At 38.2% G+C, this 21742-nt stretch overlaps 2 protein-coding genes and 1 pseudogene across 2 annotated transcripts in view; 1 reads left to right on the top strand and 2 right to left on the bottom strand.

Moving 5' to 3' along the window:
• The window catches only part of LOC147638352 (uncharacterized), a 71908-nt pseudogene extending 66418 nt beyond the window's left edge, over nucleotides 1-5490 (top strand).
• Nucleotides 1-21742, bottom strand: part of LOC147638350 (uncharacterized) — a 232323-nt gene that overhangs the window by 178856 nt on the left and 31725 nt on the right. The gene's annotated exons all lie outside the window — the stretch shown is intronic.
• The window catches only part of LOC147638351 (uncharacterized), a 34892-nt gene continuing 15624 nt past the window's right edge, over nucleotides 2475-21742 (bottom strand). The window contains exons 4-5 of the mRNA XM_086796568.1: nucleotides 2859-2982; nucleotides 2475-2619 (exon numbers count right to left, since the gene is read on the bottom strand). Coding sequence (XP_086652694.1) covers nucleotides 2475-2619; nucleotides 2859-2982 — 269 coding nt within the window. The remainder of the gene's footprint in view (nucleotides 2620-2858; nucleotides 2983-21742) is intronic.

Here is a 21742-nt window from a genome sequence, read left to right as displayed (position 1 = left end):
CAAGAAAGGTCAAAAGCAAATAATGTACATTGTACATTATTTGCTTTTGGTCTAAAAAGGAGATGCCAAGAAAGACCAATAGCAAATAAAGCACATTTTTATGGGTTAAAAAGAAGATGCAAAAAAGATTAAAAAATAATAATGTACATCGTACATTGTACACATGCATTCTCTCTATATTTTACAAAGCATTGCATAAGGCTTCACCAAAAATAAATTTTATCATGTGATAATTTCTCTCTCTCTCTCTCTCTCTCTCTCTCTCTCTCTACAACACGTCGGGGGGCACAACAGCATTTCAGCAGGACACTAGGAGGATGGTTATTTGGATGTTGACTTTTGTTATATGTATGCTTTTTTAGATCTTCTAGATATTGATCCTTAATCAAGTATGCTTAACGTGATTGAGTTATATCATGTTCTCATTCTATTGGGAGTGATGCATCTATTATTAATAAATGTGTGGATGGTGGTTTATATTTTTGATGTGTCTATGTTTCCTTTTGATACTGATTTCCTATTGGCATTGTTAGCATGTCTAGGAAGATAGCACCACGGATTAATGCATAATGCATTAAGCTTATGCATTAAGCTTATGCATTAATGTTGATATATCGAGCTCAACTAGTGCTATGGTGGTGGACATTGATGACCCACGTGGGTGATAGCTTCCGCACTTGTGCCACTAGCATGGTTGGTGAGATTATTGCCGATATTCCACCATTGGATGACAAGCTATGTGATAGCCATTTTAGAGTACTAGAGTTATGGCATACTTATAACGCCAACTTATATGGTCGGGTTCACACGATAGACCACCATTGTATGTTATTGTACGAGAGTACTTTCCCTTTATGTATGTACTCTTATCTTTTATTTTTTGGGGTAAAATAAATTTAAGTTTAAGTATTTGGGTAAGTTTAATTTTTTGGGGTAAAATAAATTATGAAAGTGTACTTACTTATGGATTTTTTGTGAACTTTGCAAGAGAAATTGTAAGTTTATATAAAAGAAGGGGTCATTTTATATAATTAATATTTATATAGAAGAAGGAGATCATTATATAGAAAATTTTAAGTTTGTACAGAAAAAGGGGTTACCGTATAGAAAAAGGAGTCATTTTTAATACTCAAAATTTATAACTAATGTATTCTTAAAATACATGCCCCTTAAATGTATGTGTGATGTATAGGTCTTCTATAGAGTAAATCCCTTGAGGCACTAGTAAAATATTAATGATTACTACAAATTTGGATTTAAGGGTCACAAGAATCTACATATTTTTCAAAAGCATTTATGCATTTTATTAAAAGAGAGAGATAGAGGTGCTATACTTCAAAAGTGCTGAAATGGATATATTACTCCATCCAAAACGGTTTTGAAGATTCAGAATAAGTAAGCTTGCACTGAGTCGTGTCAGTTGGCTTCCTGTGTAGATACGCTTTAGAGCTTCTTCTCGAAGATACTTCTCGTTGTTATTAGGAATATCGCTCGCACTATTATTTTGATACCAATCCTCAATAAAATCAAACATGCCATCGTCGTCATCAAAGATATGGTCCCGCACATTATTGAAATCCTGAGAATATTGTTTTTTTAGTCTTGCATACGCATTAGAATCACTCCTACGTAGGATCCTCATGCACTCTATTGACATGTGAGATGCGTCATGTGAACGTCGATTTGTGATATTGTCGATGTCACAATCCGGAATCTACATACTTGAAGGCAATATCAATAGCATGCTTCTATATAAAAGAAAATATAGAAACAAAATAGTTACAGATAATAAAAAATGATTATCAAATTAAAATAGAGACAGTAGAGAACGTGGTGCAAATTAAACTATAGAATTAGGGTACAAGAGGTCCAAATAACATTAGGAAATGTATACAATGAAGCTCTCAATCCTCATCTAGTCAGGATGCTCGTGGAGGTCTAGGCTATCCATAATTGACCAGCAATTCATCACCAGCACGTAATGATCTAATAGCATTGACAACTATGTATCTTTCTACATCCCTGCTCATATGTTCTCGTTCATGACTATTCTCACACTCCACAAACGTGCAATTGGTTCTTGAACTCATCCCTCGACTACTATTGATTAAACCTGCTATGTTTCCTTGAGAGTAAGGTCTTCCATCAACATAGAGTCTTTGTCCTTCTGCATGTGTCATTCCTCTATCAGAAAGAGAGGCTACATTGAGACATAATCCATAAGTACTCATGCTCTGAATGTAGCAAGTAAGCTGATGCCATGGACCCCATCTAAATATAGGTTCACAGAAAGACATAAGGGTGACCTCTGAACGAGGGGGCACATGTAAATCCTATGCAATAAAGAGGCCTTGTCCTGCTCCACTAATGGTAGATGGAGCAATCATGTAGCGAGTGCCCCAAAAGCTGAAAACCACTCCATCTAAAGGAAGTGATCCTCTCTGCCATCCTCCGTATCGTCTCTGATCATATGTCTATACTAGAGAATGCAAACGAGTAGGCAACGGATGATCTCCACCTGTCTCGGCCTCCAAAGCAGGAGGTAGAGGATGTCGAGAAACCTCGAGCTGCAGCTGACAAGTGACCTGTCCGTGCCGTGTGCGAGGGACATGTGCACCACTGATAGTGAAGTCATCCTCATCATCAAGTGAATATACCTACATATATGATATGGTTACATTATATATGAGCCTTTGATTTATAAAATAACCAATAATAAAACTAAGGGAGAACAGTCACATACCATAGGTCGATGTCGCTCCTCAGGTGGCGGTGCTCGCTCAAAAGTACCATGAGTCATCTCATGTGAAAAGCACTCCCATCGTGGCCTCCGATATGTGCCACGACAACAAGCGCACCAGCATATAATAGACTCGTTGTAGTAGAAATCATCATAAACGGGTTCATGTGCAGTATTGGAACTCTGTGCACCCCAATCACCACGAGTAGGAGGTGGTGGTGTACTCTCTGATTGGTCCGAATCTGATTTTCAAGTACCATAAAAACGCGAGTCATTAATCAAATGATCGAGAAGAAAAAAGCAATCCATGAAAGAAAACACTGAAATCTAACAAGTTCTATGGTATGCAATATGAAAAATAAATAGACGCTACTGTATGGTGGAGACAAACAAGAGGAGGGCTGATATGTGCATGGAGACATGGCAATACTTCCGTAAGGAGAGATGCCTATGCATCACTTTTCCTCAGCAAAAGGTGCGTGCCTTTGCTAATGTATATTAGAATTAATTTGAACTTTGATAGATTGATTCTAAATATTCTCTAACCGACGTCATTTTGTTTAATTAAATTTACATAGATGGTAGCACGAAAGAGACTGCAAGTTGGTCACACATCTCGGATGGGTCGAGATGGATTTGTGGCCACATTTGTGAGTATAAATCGTTCTAATTTTAACTTTCAAAGATACTATTATTGAATGAAGAATTCATTAAGTCTTTGGTTCTGTCTTGATGCAGACCAAAGACTATGGTCGTGCACCTACGGCATAGGAGATGGAGTACGTTACATACTACGGGTACCGTGCTTTGCAGGCGACACTTCCGGACATGCCTGATCCACTTGTGGGTATCACTGATTTATTTTGTGGTTTATTTTCATATTAACTCTAATATATTCTTATTTGATTTCACTAAGTAATGCAAGAGCAACATGGCGAGGAGGACATGACAGAGGTGGCTCGACAGGAGGCCGAGGGGCGACGACGAGAGTCTGAGGCGGGCGGCGTGATCCCGGGTGGGGACACGGGTGGTGGCGGTGGTGATGGTGGTGTTGTGGTTGGGGGCACGGGTGGTGGTGGTGGCAGTGCTGATGTTGATGATGATTCTGAGTCTGATAGTAGCGACTCATATAGTGAGGGCTCACGTAGTGATACTTAGTGATCTGTTTTGTATATGAGAGGATTGATCACCACACACTGTAGACACATGTACATATATTTGTTGATGATATATATTGACATATGTTTTGGTTGCATTGCTGAATTTGTCTATTGTCAAACAATTAATTATTTGTCGGTAAGTTAATTAGCCTAAGTATGTGCGAGAAGCTAGAACGTTATTTATTTATCTATATGTTTTAAAACAAAACAAATCCTAAACAAGAAAAGAGGCGAGCCCACAATGTAACACATCAAAAGAAGCAAAAGATTGGCAAGCATCACCAATTTCTCAAAAGTTCTTGGAAAGCTAGATAGAGACAAATCAAAAACTTTATCGTAGTTCTAGTGACTGTTTTTCTATGTTAGGCTCTAATATTAACAAGCTTTTGATTTTCATATTTTTTGCAGGGGTCCCTGATTGTACGATACGTATCAACTCAAGCTAGCTTTCAAGCTTAAAGATCCGAACCATGAAGTTTCAAAGCACATGATTTCAAAGTACCAATTTATGTACCACGTACCTGTACCATGTAACCATTTGCAAGTACGAGGTTTCAACATGATACCCAACTTAAGTACCAAGTCTAACACTAAAAAGCTTTCTTTATTCCCATGTTTATTGCTTAAGGTACCCCAAAGTTAGACCGACCAATTGATACCATATATCATGTATCAATTGCGAGTTCGAAGTTTCATTATGGAGTCTGATACTAAATCAAGTACCAAGCACCGAATCTAGTACCAAGTACCATGTACCAAGTATCAAGTACCATGTACCAATTACTATGGACCATGTACCAATTATCAAGTACAATGTACCAATTACCATGGACTATGTACCAATTATCATGTACCATGTACCAATTACTATGGACCATGTACCAATTATCATGTACCAATTACTATGGACCATGTACCAATTATCATGTCAATTACTATATGGACCATGTACCAATTATCATGTACCAAGTACCATGTACCAAGTACAGTGCACCAAGTACCATGTACCAAGTAGCTTGAAAATAGTTATTATTAAAAAAGCTTTTAATTGCCATTTTTTGTCCATCCCCGTTTTCCGTTCATCGAGATTGCTTACATACATTCATACATACATACAAACATGCATGCATGCATACAATGTGCATGCATACATACATGCATGTATATACATACATACATATGATATACATACTGTAAGGACCCTTTTTGATATAGACATGTATATACAAAATTTTGGCATAAAGACTTAATTTTTGGTTGTGTATATTTTTCCTCTTAGTAAAATAATATATTTTGAGTCAATTACTAACATGTCTGGGGCGTAATAGAAGTACGCCACCGTTTGCTTCTAGTCTTCATTTTGAAGAAAAATACGGTCCGAAAGGAGCCAGAATATCTATATGAACCGGAATGCACACTGGAATGGAGTTCCAAAGGCAGAGAGACGGGTACAGAGGGGATCCGGAAGAGTGCAGGACAGGAACCTTCCGCATACAGTACGGAAGAATGCGGGACAGGAACCTTCTGCAAGCCGTATGGAAAACCAGTCAGATTCTGTACGGAAATAAGAGAGTACGGGATACCGGATGAGAGCAGATGCCGGATGAGATACATACATACATAATGTCTTACATACATACATATATGTATACATATACAATGCATGCATGCATGCATACATATGCATAACATATGTATGTACTACTATGTGTGTATGTACTATGTATGTACTATGTATGTACATGCATTATGTATACATATACAATGCATGTATGCATGTATATATGTATGTACTACTATGTGTGTATGTACTATGTATGTACATGCACATTGTATATGTGTATGTATATGTATATGTATATGTATTATATAGATATATATATAATATGACATATGTACTACATATGACATACATCCGTGCATATATATATATACATATATAATGCATGCATGCATGCATTATGTATGCAGAACATACGTATATACTATTATATGTGTATGTACTATTATGTATGTACATGCACATTGTATATGTGTATGTATATGTATATGTATATGTATTATATATGTATATGTTTATGTACATGTATTATATAGATAAAGTAAAGCTTGAAAATAGTTAAAGTTAAATAAAGTTTTTTGAACTGTCGATCTTTGTCCCATCCCCGAGATGGCCCTATCCCCTTCCCTGCTCCCGTTCGTCAGGAATGCTTATATACATACATACATGCATGCATGCATGCATACATACATAGATGCATGTATATACATACACACATGCATGGATTCATACAATGTAGATACATATATACATGTGATATACATACATATATACATAATGTCTTACATACATACATATATAATGCATGCATGCTTGCATTATGCATGCATAACATTAAACATATGTATGTACTACTATGTGTGTATGTACTATGTATGTGCATGCACATTGTATATGTGTATGTGTATGTGTATGTATATGTATATGTATTATAAAAATAACGTAAGGCTTGAAAATAGTTAAAGTTAAAGTGTTTCATTTTCAAAAGTTAACAATAAAAGAGAGCTAGATAGTGTTGTTTACCAGAATTCATGTTCGTTTATGCACCGGTGTCTGACCAATCTCCGCAAAAACAACGACAGCAGGAAGTGCAATCACAATTGCAAGATAGCAAGCGACAAAGAGAGCAACAGTAGGTAGATCATGAGAAAAATATAGACAACATTATGTTTAATGTAAATGAATCAACCGGTATATAAATTTTGTATTTGTCCGTTTTTTTCCGTTGCGCGTCATCGCTTAAGCGACGTAATCGTACCATGCATCACTTAAGCGATCAATCCTCGCTTAAGCGACGTTAAATAACTTTTTAAAATTTCGTCGCTTATGCGACGCATATGCATCGCTACAGAAGTCGCTATTGTTGTCGCTTAAGCAACGTACAACAACGACCCCTGTATAGTGAGGGCTCGATGCGTCGCATAAGCGACGCTTTTGCGTCGCTTCTATCGTCGCTACGAGCCCATGGACTAGTAGTGTAACTTATGTTCTTTTGATGTACAGAACCTCGTCATTTGAGCAAATAGAAATTTGAGCACTTTAGTTAGTATGCAGCATATGAGATCTATTTTTGGAACTTTGATATAGTACTTTACAAATAAAAATTTCTGCACTTTAGTACTAAGCATATAGTTATTACAGAAATGTGGGCACTTTAGTTAGTACTGAGCATATGAAATCTATTTTTGGAACTTTGATATAGCATTTATATGTAGAGATTTGATTAAGTTAGCACTTTGATACTGAGCATAGATACGAGCACCATAGATATGTGAGTTTGATTTCTATAATTGGGATCTCATAGAACCATAGATTTGTGAGCTTGATTTTTGCATTGGGTAAGAGATAGGCAAGAGACCATACTTTGAGCAACATAGACGAGACAAGTAAGAGAAACACACCTTCAACCTGTACATTTCCTCTCCATAGAAAGTCATGAGAACTTGCCACCATGGGTAACTAGAGTGTTTGCATCAAATGCAAAGAAATGGAACTATGAGTACAATAGTTGCCAAAATAATCCCCCTTTCCCCCTCCCCCACCCGATCCTCCCCCCTTGGATGGGTATTTTACTACCAAAAGAAGTATTCATGATCTACAAGCTTGGGGGTGACCTAATTTTGTCCTGCTAATTCACTAGATTTCTAAGATACAACTTTGCAATGAAAACAAGATAAGGAAATATTGTTAATGACATACCTATGCCTTATTTTTAGTTTTATGGATCTAGTAAGAATCCCCCGCCTCTCTAGATGCAACTCGATAGTCATCCAATAGTCATTTAGAGGGTTTTAAGATCACAATCACACCCATTTTGGTGGAGGCAACCAATCCATGCAAGGCTAGTGCTCCATAGTTCTAGGTCACATATTGTTAGAATTTTGTGCATCTCAGTGTGTGGGATTTGGCTCTTTATTGGGACACATATTTTTGTCATGATTTATGCTAGTTGTGGGATGTCGGCCAGCTTTATGGTGGCAATCGTGGCCTTCCTATATAAAGGGGGCCTCTCCAACTTTTTGATGCAATCTAATCCTATCGTATATGTACTTTCACCCATTTGATGCTCAATCCCTTGTATGCTCAATCCCTTGTATGATAATAAAACTTGATCATTGCCTACTTCCCGTCTCTCTCTCTCTCTCTCTCTCTCACTCTCTCTCCTTTTTTGTGTCTTCTGATCACTTTTGCATGTTCATACTTTCACATGGTATCAAACATCTAGGTCTTGGATTTCCACCTCTAGGCGACCCCTTTCCTCTATCTGCATTTTCTTGGAGCAAGAAGTGCTCTCGAAGTGCTATTGTGTTTTTTCATTAGTGCCCACATTTTCTTCTCCTACACCCTCTTCTAATCAACATTTTCATTTTGTGGTGCTTGTGTCCCTGCATCATCTACAAGGCATCATGGTGAAACCTTGGTGGACTGGGTTTTTTGCTTCTTTGAGGACTTTCACAATGGGCTGGTGGTGTTTGGGCTATGTTTTTTTGATAAATCGCCCCTTCTTCATCTGCATTTTTCTCTTCTAGTGCGCTTGCCCTTATGTTTTCTCATGGAGTCTAGTTGCAATCTAGATAGAGGGGCTACGTTGGTGATTAGTGGTCTGTTTTTATAGTTTGGATAGCAGTGAAAGGTGATGTTTTAACTTGTGGTGTAGCTTGACAAGTGGCTTCGATAGTTCCTCCTCTTCCCCAGATTTCCTCCCTTCTGATTGGGTGTTTTCTAGAGAAGTTACGTGGACTGTTTTGCTACTATCTAGCCCCTTCTTTCCTCAGTTTTCTGAGGATCTGTTGATTGGTCCTTGTGCTCTTATCTGTTGGATCTGCTTGAGGAAAGTCTTGGAGTGTTGAGATTTAAGGATTGCAAATAGTTTTCCTGCAGTAGTGGTGGCTCCCCATGTACGACAAATGAGGACAAGCTTGATGGGACACATATGGTCTTGCCAGAGCTTTTCAATGCCATGTCACTACCAATCATTTAAATTTCGATGACCTAAGCTCCATCCTATTGGAAGAGTAATTAGTCCCATGACACAGGATAAGTTAAAGATTTTATCTCTTGATTCGAATCATGCCTTAACTTTAGTGCAGAAGAAGAATCGTAGTCATTGCTACTCATGTGGGAAGAAAAGAAATTTGTCTAAGGATTGATTGTCTACAAAGAAGAACAAGGGCAAGGGCAAGTCCTCATCCCAGCAGAAGGGAAAAGATGGGAAATAGGATATATTCAGATACTTCTAGTGACTCATCTAGGGCTCCCAGGGTCGCACATATGGGTTTTGTGGTTTGTGTGGTGACCTTTGAGAGGTGGATGCTTCAACATCATTTGTAGCCTTTGGCTCTTCTGGGTTTATGTCCTCCATAGGCTCCCTTTCCCTATCCTTTAATTCAACCTTGGTTTTAATAGTTTGTTGTCCCTCGTTTTTCTTGGGTTTAGAAGGTTTTGCTTTTTCTTTTGGGTTCTGCTTTAAAGCATGTTCTTCTACCCATGTTGAGGTATTTTCTTTTGCATTCTTTTATTCAAGGGTACCATGGATAATTGCCCATTTTGTACACTTAAGATGTTAAGAGTTGTATTTTGTGAGACAAGTTGCTTTGAAGCAACTCACCTTGGGCAATCTTGGAACATTTGGTCAATGCCATATCGTTCACACATGGGTCACAAAGCGTCAGTGACTATGGGCATGGAAGTATTCCAAACTGTGTAGTCTTCCACCTTGTGAGGTCCACAACAATAGAAACAATGGAGTGTTTGATTAACTGATTCCTGGGCAGTTTCTACCCTTTGGGTTGTTTCTGTTTGGTGCACGGGAGATAAAGGTTTTGAGTCAATTGTGGATGAAGTGTGACACTTTTTGGTATCATGACCAAAGGTTTTATAATATATACAGTATATAAAAATAGGTGCCTTGTATGCACAATGGGAATTGGAATGGTCATAGTGATTACGCTCAACAAAAGGCATTTGGTTCCTCACTTGTAGGATGTTTGGTTTTGAAGGAGCTCATCTTCTCTTAGAGATGCTGATTGGAAGCTTTTAAGCAAGGCTGCATAGAATTCAGAAAATGACACCTCTGAGACTGATCGTTCTTTAGGCATTGCTTCACTTTGGTTTAGAGAGGTTTGTAATTTGAAGGAAAATTCCAGGCAATGGGTTGTACCATCGACCAGGATTTCTCCCACCATGGAAGATGTACCTGGAAGTTGTCGATGGTGGTGAGGCTTTGGTGCAAATGTTCTCCTATGCATGAGTTTGGATATACACTCATGGAGCAGGTGCTACATTAATTTAGCCAAAAGAATAGTAACCAATAAGCTTAACAAATATATAATGGATATTGAAGATCATTGGGGAAGTGTCAATGCATGAGATGGCTTAATCCGTGAGTGATGAGGCTTAAATCGTGAAAGTGTAGGTTCTTAAGCCGTGAGACCGTAATTCGTAAGAAACCTGAACTCATGAGATTGCACGTTTTTTGGTCGTGAAGGTGTATTCCGTGAAACAGTCTAATCCTATGAGATTGCAGGTTTTTGGATGTGAAGGAATATTCTGTGAAATGGCCTGAACCCGTGAAAGTTAATCCCGTGAAATGGTGTTTCCGTGAAAGTGCAGGCCATGAACTGGAATTTCGTGAAGTGTAATTCCATGAGATGGAATTCCGTGAAGTTGCAGGTTTTGACCCCATGAAATGGTAGGTTTTGACCTCAATGTTTTTTTTTATTTTAATTGATTTTATGGGTCATGTAGGACATGACTTGCGAGCAACAGGTTCTTGTGCACTTATTTCTCACATCTAGAGGGGTGACAAGAGCATTGTTATTTTGTCCTTGATGTGCTCATAGGTCTCCGTTGTTGTAAATGTGGATATTGATTCTTGAATTTGTTGCTCAAATGTTGTCGAGGGATCAGATAAGACTGTTGGTTATTTTCTTGAACACACAAGCTCTTGTGTTGGTGTGCTGAATGTATGAGAGTGGTTGAGTGATTTGCTTGTTGTTGCTTAGGCCTCCATTCTTGTCGAACTTTAGGTGAAGCTATTGGGGTTGAAGTTGGTGGTGAGGCTTTCTTCACATTGTTTAATTTTGGCAACCATATGATGGAATTACCATCATAGTATACTTGTTGTTGAAGCATATGCACAAGCACCCATATTTGATGAACATTATAAACAGGTGGCGGATGTGCTTGGTGCTGAGGCTTCCTTCTTTGTGCAAGCTTAGGGGACTTTGTGATGTGCTTGGGAATCCAAGCTTTGGTATCTCTTTGGTAGTACTCTTGTGCTTGCAGTAGTGTTATTGGTACCCACACTTGTTGACTTGGTGAATTTCTTTGTTGAGGAACTGGCATAGGCTTTTGTGGGCAGTGTTGTGGAGTACTTTTCTTTTTCCTTGGCCTCTGAGTGCTGCGTTGAAAAATAGGCTTTGACTGTCGAGGCACCCAAATTTGATTGGCACCTTTATAGCAGCCTTGAGCTACAAGTAGTTGCTTCTCCACCCACATCTTGATACTATTAAGATACCTTGATTGTGGTTGTCTTGTTGGAGTTTTCTTTTGGGTTGATGTGGAAGGTTTGGGGCCTGTTATATACATATTATGTGTGCGTATACTAGGAGGCTAACCCTCATTAGGCTTGTGAGCATGGGAGCATGGGAACAAGCTCTAGTGGAGCATGGGTTAGGACTAACCTTAAGGGTTAAGGTTAGGGTCTGGCATCCAAGGGTCACACATGGGAAATGGAGAGTCAAGAGTCACTTGAGGGCCCTCCTATATAATAGGGGCATGGGGCACACTCAAGGGAGGCTTGGAGGCTTAGGCTATGGTCTCTTGTGTAGAGGTCCATATCTACTCACCTACCATTTCACACTATAGCTACATGATATTGGATTGGAGTTATACCTCTTGATGGTATGGGACATCAAGGTAGAGGTATGATGTATTTCATTTATAATTCATGTGTGCATCCCTTGGGCTCAGGGGTGGTCGGGTGGGTGAGATTATGCTTGATTAATGCATGTTTATGCATAACAATTATCTAGAGAGATTTGAGGGTTTTAATAGTGATATCAGAGCAATCTCCAGTTAATTGTTGTTGATTTTTTTGAAGTAAATTTTAGTATTTACTAATAAAAATGTTATTTTGTTGATTTGTGTTGATGATTTGCACGTGATCATGGATATGGTGATTGGAACATGTGTTACTACAATTCAATGGACGAATTCACGTTACGGGGGAATTTCGTGAGTTTAATGCTATTTTTTTCTATTTTTATGGTTTAAAATAAGCATTAACGTAAATTTTTATAAAACTACTACATATTTTATTATGGATATTTTTGTTAGAATGGATTCTCTAAATTTCTAGAATTTTTTCTTAATTTTTAAGGAAATTTTTGAGCATTTTTTTGGTTAAAAATGTATTTTTATACATTTTTGCGGGTATGCGATCAAATTTCGGTCAATTTTTTGCTGAAATTCAGGGGGCAGCATGTTGATGCATGGAATGATCTCCCATGTGCGTGGGACCCTCTTTGTCTCTCAATTCTGAATTTTCTTTTATTTTCTCTCGCATTTATAAACCACCTCTTTAAAAAAACATTTTTTATTAATAATAATCATAATTAAGAGTTAATTATGATTAACAAAATTCATCAAAAAATTAACCTCTCTGTTAACAGAGAGAGAAGAGAGAATGGAAGGGAGAAGGAGAGGAAAGAGGGGAGAAGAAGGAGAGAAGAGAGTTTTCTTACTCTCTCCCTCTCTCAAAATTTTACGCGCAGACGGGAGGTGTGGGGGGGGGCTTCGCTGCATGCGGTGAAAAAAATCGCCACCCGCGTCATATAAAAATTATATAAGCTTTATATTGAAGCTTATTAATATTATTTTTTTATTTTTTTTAAATGATTTTTTTATTTAAAAAAAACTTCAAAAGAGCCTGAAAATTATGAGAAATTATGGGATTTGAGGAAAAAATCTCTAGAAATTTCCGAATTTTTTTTTCTCTTAAATTTTTTTGGCTTTTCATCTGCCGGAAAAGTTTTGGCCTTCCACTTTCCCGAAACCTTTCGGCTTTCCGAATTCTGGAAAAACTTTTGACCTTTCGTATTCCGGAAACTTTTGACCTTTCACATTCTGATCTTTTTTGTCTTTTCATTTTCCTGAAAATTTTGGCTTTCCGTATTCCGGGAAAACCATTGGAATTCCAAAAATTTTTGACCGTTCGTATTCTAAATGCGTTCGGAGTAATTTAAAATTTTAAAAAAATTTCTAAAAATGAGTGGAAAATTAGACAAAGGTTATTTTAAATTTCAAGAAAATGCGAGGTTAGTGTTTTGCCATGTGGTGTGTCCATTTGAGCGCCCGTGACCATTCAAAAAGACCCAAAAATTTGAAAAATCCATTTAAATTGAAAATTTTCAATGGATTTGAGAATTGTCGGGTGGAATTGGAAATTTCGTAAACGATGGGATTCTCAAGAGAAATTAGGAATACTCTAGAAATTATTTTTAGAAATCCTAAGATTTGGTATTTATAAAATATCAATGGTATTTTGGCAAATTAAATTGCTAAAATTTTTCTAGAAAATATACGTTTGGAATGCCATAAGATAGGTTTGGTGGAATTCAAAATTATTATATTTTGAGGCCCTAGAAAATTAGAAAAAATTAGAAAAAAATCATGATAATTCTTTTTCTCGAGAATTTAATATTTTCGAGGGTTATTTAATGTTGAAGCATGTTTTCACGTGCTGACATTAGATTAGATGCAGGTTATTCGCATATTATTAATACGATTATACCTCGTATGAATGGATATTTTCTGTTTGGATTAATTCTAAACGATGTTTTCATGGTTTTTTACCTTTATTCCATATGCAGATGTGGGTATGTCAGGGCGGCGACGATGAATCCCTGGTTTCCGTTGTTATAATGCCAGGTTTTCCTACTTTATTTCGAATGGTTTACAACGAGGAAGTTACTTTGAATGTGAATTGCTATGATCATCCGCCCGCAGAGTCTGATGGGCAAACATAGCATATGAATCAGATTGCAGAGTAGTATATGCTTCGTGCATATGTCTCTAGAAAATCATCATATTGGGAATAATATCTTCCAATGATGGAATTCACCTATAACAGTTTTAAACATACGGCTATTGGTTTTAGTCCGTTCATGCTTATGTATGGGTATCAACCCACGGCACCTATTGATGTCAGTCTTAAGGACATCGAGCTTGATGCATCAAGGTATTTCTTGCATGATATGTAGGAAATGCTGACCAAAGCTCGGGATTCTATCAAGAGTGCTCAAGATAGGGCACGGTTTTATGCTGATAGGGGACACTCATCTTGGTCTTCTAAACCAAGAGCGTTGGTTTATTTTAATGTTTCTAAAGATTTTGAAACTTTATTTGAATTTATCTCCTAGATATTGTGGTCTATTTTGATTTATACATCGGATTGGCACGGTTGCGTATGAACTTAAACTACCTCCACATGTTAGAGTTCATCAAGTCTTTCATATCAATAGATTGAAAGGAAAACTGGGAGGTGAGGATAACACAGTTACTCCTCAAGAACTCGTTGAAGTCGAAGATTTATCCTATGTTCCACATGAACCTGATAAGGTACTTGAATTCTGGGAAAGAAAACTTAGTAGTTGACTAATCCCCTCAGGTTAAATTTAGGTAGAAAGATAGGGAAATAGAGGATTCAACTTGGGAGTCGGTTGATATTATTCAGTGCAGTTCTTCTTCTTTTCATTGCAAGAGTGTAATGTTTTGAGAGAGGGGAAGTATGTTATATGCACATTAGGTGTGCATATACTAGGAGGCTAACCCTCATTAGGCTTGTGAGCATGGGAGCATGGGAACAAGCTCTAGTGGAGCATGGGTTAGGACTAAGCTTAAGGGTTAAGTTAGGGTCAGGGGAAATGGAGAGTCAAGAGTCACTTGAGGACCCTCCTATATAACAGGGGCATGGGGCATACTCAAGAGAGGCTTGGAGGTTTGGAGGCTTAGGCTATGGTCTCTTGTGTAGAGGTCCATATCTACTCACCTAGCATTTCACACTATAGCTACATGCTATTGGATTGGAGTTATACCTCTTGATGGTATGGGCCATCAAGGTAGAGGTATGATGTATTTCATTTATAAATCATGTGTGCATCCCTTGGGCTCGGGGGTGGTCGGGTGGATGAGATTATACGTGATTAATGCATGTTTATGCATAACAATTATCTAGAGAGATCTTAGGGTTTCATGTGTGCATCCCTTGGGCTCGGGGGTGGTCGGGTGGATGAGATTATACGTGATTAATGCATGTTTATGCATAACAATTATCTAGAGAGATCTTAGGGTTTTAACAACAGGGCCCTCCTTGACTTTGGTTGGTGCGGAGGCTACATGTTTGAGACTCATGGAAATTGTTGACGATGATGAGGCTAGAGTCTCATATGGTGCGGCTATGGTTCTCTCCTTGGTGAGGTTTGTCGATGAAGAGATGTGGGCTCCAAGGCTTTTCCTTTGAGTTCCTTGTTAGAGATAGATGGTTGCGTGGGGTGAACTTCTTTAGGAATGGTTGTTGATTGCGAGGTTTTGGCATTGAACTTCATTTGGGTAAGAATGGGGTTGAAGGAGTAGATGTTTTATCCGAGTCGAGATCGTTGTCACAAATGGGAGGTCATTGTGTAGAGGGGCTTATGTGGAAGAGGTTTGTAACTTTTTACATTCAGCATCATAGAAATCCATTAAAGTTGGATCCTCTTCCTTGCAGTATGGTATTGTCAACTTTTTTCCATTCACCATCATGATGACTCTATCACTAACAAATCACAATGGTGCTTGGGCAGTAATAGTCCATTTATGCCCCAAGATCAAATCTACTTCCAACACATACTCAACCATAAAAAACTTCCAAGTAAGGGGGTTAGTTTCAATATACATTGTATGTTCAAAGTACCCCAAACATGGCATCTTCAAGTCTTGTGTAAAGGGAATTCTTTCAAGATGTGCCACCATGAGTGTTGGTTGACCTAACAAATCCCATAGCTCGAGGGTCATGAGATTGTGTTCTCATGTTGGATAAAGTTGTTCTTGAGCTGTGGTGATTTTATTTAAAATTTTCAATCCAACCTGAATCCTAGGGATCTTTTTAGTAAGATATGCTGGAAGTTCTAGCTCCTCTATGATCTCATTCTCCCGTAAAAGCAATTGTACAATGTCTGCTGGCAAGAGTGTTCAAGGTGACTGTTTGCATGGATTCATCTTTTGAATACAACAATTCACCTATCCAAGTTCCACCAAAGGTGACATCATACTCAAGGGAATCTAGGGTAACGTGGAATATAAATTCCATATCTCCACCGGGCGGTTGTTTGAGTAGTGTCGCTAAAGTAACTTGGAACTTCAACGTTTTCTTCATTGGCTCCTCTTGCAAGACTATTGTCTGTAAGAATGAGCTTAGGTTGTCCCAATGACACCCAAGTATCTATTGTCATGATGTTATGAGACTAGCGCAAGGGCTAATAAATGCATGTTTGCGTGCTTAACAACATTGCCTGTAGGGAAATCCAACCATACCATGATAGAATCTTTCAAAGGAACCATGGATATTTTGGTTTTTGTTTCAACTTCAGATCTTGTTTCTATTTCATATTCCCATTCACTTTCATCCTCTTTTTGGCTCTCGGCATTTTCAAGAGTACCCAATGTGTACATCGGCACACTTGGCCCTCTGACAATTCTTAATGAGGTATGTTTGGAAACTTGTGAATCCTCATAGTCCTGCTCTATGGAGTTCTTCATGTCTTGATATAACTCATGTTGAGCCCTTAAAGGTGCAAGTGCTATGTTATGCTGGCTTCACCATGAGCGAAGAGCATTCCTCCAATTGAGGTTTTGACAGACTGCGTTAATTTTGTACGAGAATTATCAAATTTCTCATGTGCTTTCTCAAGCACATAATTTGTGCAATCTATCTCAAATGACTCTTCTGTAGAGAGTATGTCTTCCTCTTGAAAGGGGAAGTGGTACTCCTCCAGGCTTTGTATTTTGGTTGCTTTTTTAAGATTGGCATTATGAGGCTCAATCACAACCGGTGATCCTGCAAGACATTCAACCAAGCTAAGCATGCTCTCCTGAGCTTGCCTTTTGCGTTCCGCATATGTCATATGATCATGATTTTCCATTTGGGGTGGTTGGGTGGTTTCTAGTTTCTTGGTTGACCTATGAGGTGCACGTGAGTGACAAATCAGAACTTATTTCATCCTCACTAAGTGACGTACTAGAACTTGTTTCATCTTCTGACTTTCTTTGGATCATCAGTTTTTCATTATGTTTGCCCATGCGACGAGATCAAATTTTCTTTTGGCCTTTTGTTAGCGTTCAAGGCCTAAATATATTTAAAAAATATGGCAGGTAAATGTCAATTTTGATAGCTATGGATAGGTTGTGTTCCAGATCTATTGCTTGGTGTAGTAGAAGCTATGAACTAAATATGTTCCAAGTTCATTGTTCAAGGTTTTGGGACGTGATGTGTTTAATATCCATTGTTGGGGTGAATGGAGTTTAGTGCACACTAATGTGGGAATTTAGATCCAAGAAGATTTCTTTGCTGTTTAGGGTGGCATTTGTTTTTTGAAAAGATAGGTTTCTAGGTGCATCTTCTACGGTGTATTCAGTATGGGGTGTCCATGTTCACATTTTCTTCATCAGTTTTCTTCTTCCAAGTTTTGCAGACTCTGAGATGCAAAGGGGGTGTTAGAATTTTGTGCATCTCAGTGTGTGGGATCTGGCTCTTTTATTGGACACATGTATTTTTCTCATGATTTATAGTAATTATGGGCTCTCATCCAGCTTCATGGTGGTGACAGTCAGCTAGCTCTTGGCCTCCCTATATAAAAGGCATCTCTCCCACTTCTATGTAATCTAATCCCAGCATACATGTACTTTCACCCATCTACTGGCTGCTTCAATCCATTGTAATCTCATGCTATCATAATAGAACTTGACCATTGCCTACTTCCTCTCTCTCTTTGATCTCCTTCGTCTCTTGTGATTTCTTCACACATGCATACCTTCACATAGGGATGTTTTTATTTTGGGATAATGGGGGTGTCATATATAGGGGAAGACCAAATTTGTCAGTCATCAGTGAAATTTGAAATGTCGGGCATGGCAAACCAAAAGGCAAATATTAAAATTCAAAGTTTGTAAAAAATTATGGGAGTTGGTATCAGCATCGGTACAAGCACTAGTATAGTCATTGATACATTTAATTAATTATCAATGTACATACCGACGTCTATACCGGTGCCTAAAAAATTATAGAATGCCAGCGCGACTATTATTACTCTTTTGTTGAGAATTTTGGTTGGAGAAATAGGTGAAGACTCCTCACCCTTGGCATTTGTTTTTCATGCTTCCTTCCTTCCTTGTTGCCATGGATTTACTAATTTGTGTGTGTGTATTTGTATGTTGTTGTGTTTTTGTTTTGTTTTGCAGGTTTATTTCTTCTTCTTCTTCTCTCACTACGTTGTAGATGACTGTGGGAGTGGGCTTGACAATAATCCCACATGGAAACTTTTGGGAGTTCTAGAGTTTTTGTATAAAAAGTGGCCCATTTGAGAGCTAAGGGGACTCTTTGTTGGTCATTGGGTTGAGAGGCTCATAGAGAGAGCTTGCTCCATAGCTCCTTCTCATGTGCTCTCCCAAGGCTCTCCATCTCCATTCTTGCTTCAATCTTGTACTCTCTATTCTCTACATTTTCAATGATATGAGGTTATGGTCTACACACTTGCTAATCTAGATTTCTTAATGATGTTTTGATGCTAAAATCTGATTTGTGAATTGTAGAGTGCATGTGATGAAGCTTGTGCATGAAATGATGTGTAGTTGAGGCTTGTGTGATAGCTCTTTGCATGTTAGATTCTTGCATAAGGCGGCTGACAGAAGAAGAGCTCGCAGAGCGTTGCGTGGGAGGCGTAGAGTAGGCGCAAGCAAAGCCGGCGAAAGGCTTGTGGGAAGCGTGTAGAGGCAGTTTAAAAAAATAAAAATAAAAATATGCTGAAGGCCGTCGAGGAGGAAGCCAACGCAGCAGTGCGTGAAGCGTGGGTCGAAGCTGTTGGTCGACCGGCGACTCGAGTGGTGCAACTACTGAAGAGCAGCAGTGAGTGAAGCATGGGTCGAAGCTGTTGGTCGGCCGGCGACTCGGGTGGTGCAACAGCTGAAGAGCGAGCAGAGGCGGCTCCAGGAGAAGCAGCAGGGCGAAGGCCGGCTTGAAGGCGGCTGCAGTAGGCGGTGTGCTTGAAGAAGCCGTGTGGGGGCCTTCGTTGTTGCAGGAGGCGCGTGGATGCAGCAAGAAATCCGGAACGGCGAGGTGGCGAGCGGATAAGGTTGGTTCATTTTTGTTTTGTTTTGTTTTTTTTATTTTTTAATTAATTTTTCATGTTTTTGTATTTTTTAAATAAAAAACAATAAAAAAAACAACAAAACAATAAAAAATTTAAAAAAAAAGAAGAGAAGAAAAAAAGAGAGAAAAGCGAAAAAAGAGAGAATAGAAAGAAAAGAAAAAAAATTAAAAAAATTAAAAAAAAAAAGAGAACAATTTTTATTTTTGTATTTTGCGTCTATTTTTCATTTCTATATTTTTTGTAATTTTTTGCATAATTAGGGTAACTTGCATTGTTTTTAAATTTCTGTAAATTGTGTGCATAATTAGTAAATTTTTTTTAGCGTGATTCATAATTTTGTGTAATTAGTACGAAATTTATTAAAAAAAACAACAAAACAATAAAAAATATAATTTTTTAAAAAAAAGAAGAGAAAAAAAAGAGAAAAAAAAAGAAAAGAAATAGAAAAATTTAAGAAAAAATCTATAAATTATGTGTTTTTTTTAGGAGTCCATATTCTTGCATATTTTGTAATTTTATATTTTTTGTAATTTTCTGCATAATTAGGGTAACTTGCATTGTTTTTAAATTTCTATAATTGTGCGCATAATTAGTATTTTTTTAGCGTGATTCATAATTTTTGTAATTAAAAATAAAAAAAGTTTAAAAAATTATTAAAAAAATATAATAAAAAATAGGATAGATAGTTACACCACACATACTCATTTTAGTTGCCTTTAGTGGTTAGGTAGGGTAAAAAATATATGTATATATACATATATATATATATATATATTTATATTTATAAAAAAAAACAAAAAAAAACAAAAACAAAGACAAAACAAAAAAAAACACATAAAAAACCAAAAAAATTTGACCTTATGCACTTGCGGTCGGGACGTCTTATAGATTCTGCCATAGGGACTAGGGCACCTTCTAGAGTACCTATGCAGGAAAGTGGGACCAATCAGTAGGAAATTTGGCAGATATTGTTGAAACCTTTTCCGAATCCCAATCGGATACCCTTTCCTCCAGAACAACTAGTTCATTGTCCATGGACAATCTAGGGCCATCAAATAGTCATCCCTTAGCCCCAAATAGGACACCCACAAGATCTTTTAATCCATTTGAAGCCGACACCATGGGGTTAACACTCAATGTGAGACTTCAATATGTCTACACGTATGCTCAAGGAGCTGAGATCTTTAGAGATCCACAACAATGGTATCTTGTTAAGATCGCAGACATTTTCTGAGAACTTGATAGAGCACCTCTAGTCAATGACCAGGGTAACATGTACATGGGTAGAGATGGTGTTCGCTACGAAGTCACCTACCATCCAGAGAATGTAGACAAATTAGGGGAGCTCTCTAAAACCGAGTTCTTAGACTTATCAAAACTTTCCAGAGCAAGGGAGTCTAGAGATGATTGGCTCATTGAGCCGGACATGCCTGGACCCTCCAATGCCCAGTCCTCAAAGCCATCCATGGATGATTTACTTCTTGTAGATCTAAATTTGGAAAGGGATAGGAAAGGCAAGAACAAAATGGATCAGGGGGCTGAGAACCAATGGGAGTTTGTACGACAAATTCTAGTGACAAAGGTCTTACAGGATGACCCACTTCAAGAGGTCTATAAGGACTCGTTAGAGGGATATTATGCCACAACTAGATTGCCACAGCTCGATCTTCCTCTAGCACTGGTGGTGGTAGTTGAGAAGCTTGCAGGACACATGAACCAAATAATTGATAAATGGGCCAATGAATACCGAACCTTAGATTGGAAAGAGATTCGGGAGCTCACGTGGAAAGGACAATCATTATTCATGGAAGTTTTCTCAACAAATACAGCCAAACCAGGAGAGACAGCCTTTCTTGGAGAAACTGTTGCTCCTTCCCTACGAGAGTTCACTAGAGAGGGACCCTCAACATCAAAGTGGACCACTGCTAGTAGCCCAACTCTAGCACTAAGATATAGTCCTACACTAAAAGTGCGACCACAGATCACACCCCAAACAACATTTTTCTCACTATAACAATCGGAGGAGAGGGGAGCCAACTCGGCCTCCCATAAATGCACCTCCTGATATGCGGGTGACAAGATCTTTGGAAGGGTTTGGTGAGGCTGGTAATAGGGGACCTACACCAATTTTGGATGCATGTGGACCATCTTACCAAAGAGAGGAACAATTCCCACTGAGAGTGAGAGGCCGTAGGCCCTATGATGAGTATTCAAGACAAGTAAGGCCATCAACTCTTCAGAAACTGGTAAAGAAGTATGAAGGGTCGGGAGATCCATATGACCATGTAGCAGCATTTAGGCAAGCAGTTCGAGCTGAGCAAGTGGCTGATAAGCATACTCAAATTGAAGGATTTGGAGTCACTCTTGAGGGAAA

The sequence above is a fragment of the Cibotium barometz genome, chromosome 5 (genome assembly GCF_041138505.1).
Source record: "Cibotium barometz isolate CiBa-2024 chromosome 5, ASM4113850v1, whole genome shotgun sequence".
In the NCBI taxonomy this organism is placed as follows: Eukaryota; Viridiplantae; Streptophyta; class Polypodiopsida; order Cyatheales; family Cibotiaceae; genus Cibotium; species Cibotium barometz.
Note: the sequence above shows the minus strand (reverse complement) of the source record. Positions and strands in the feature narration are given on the sequence as shown.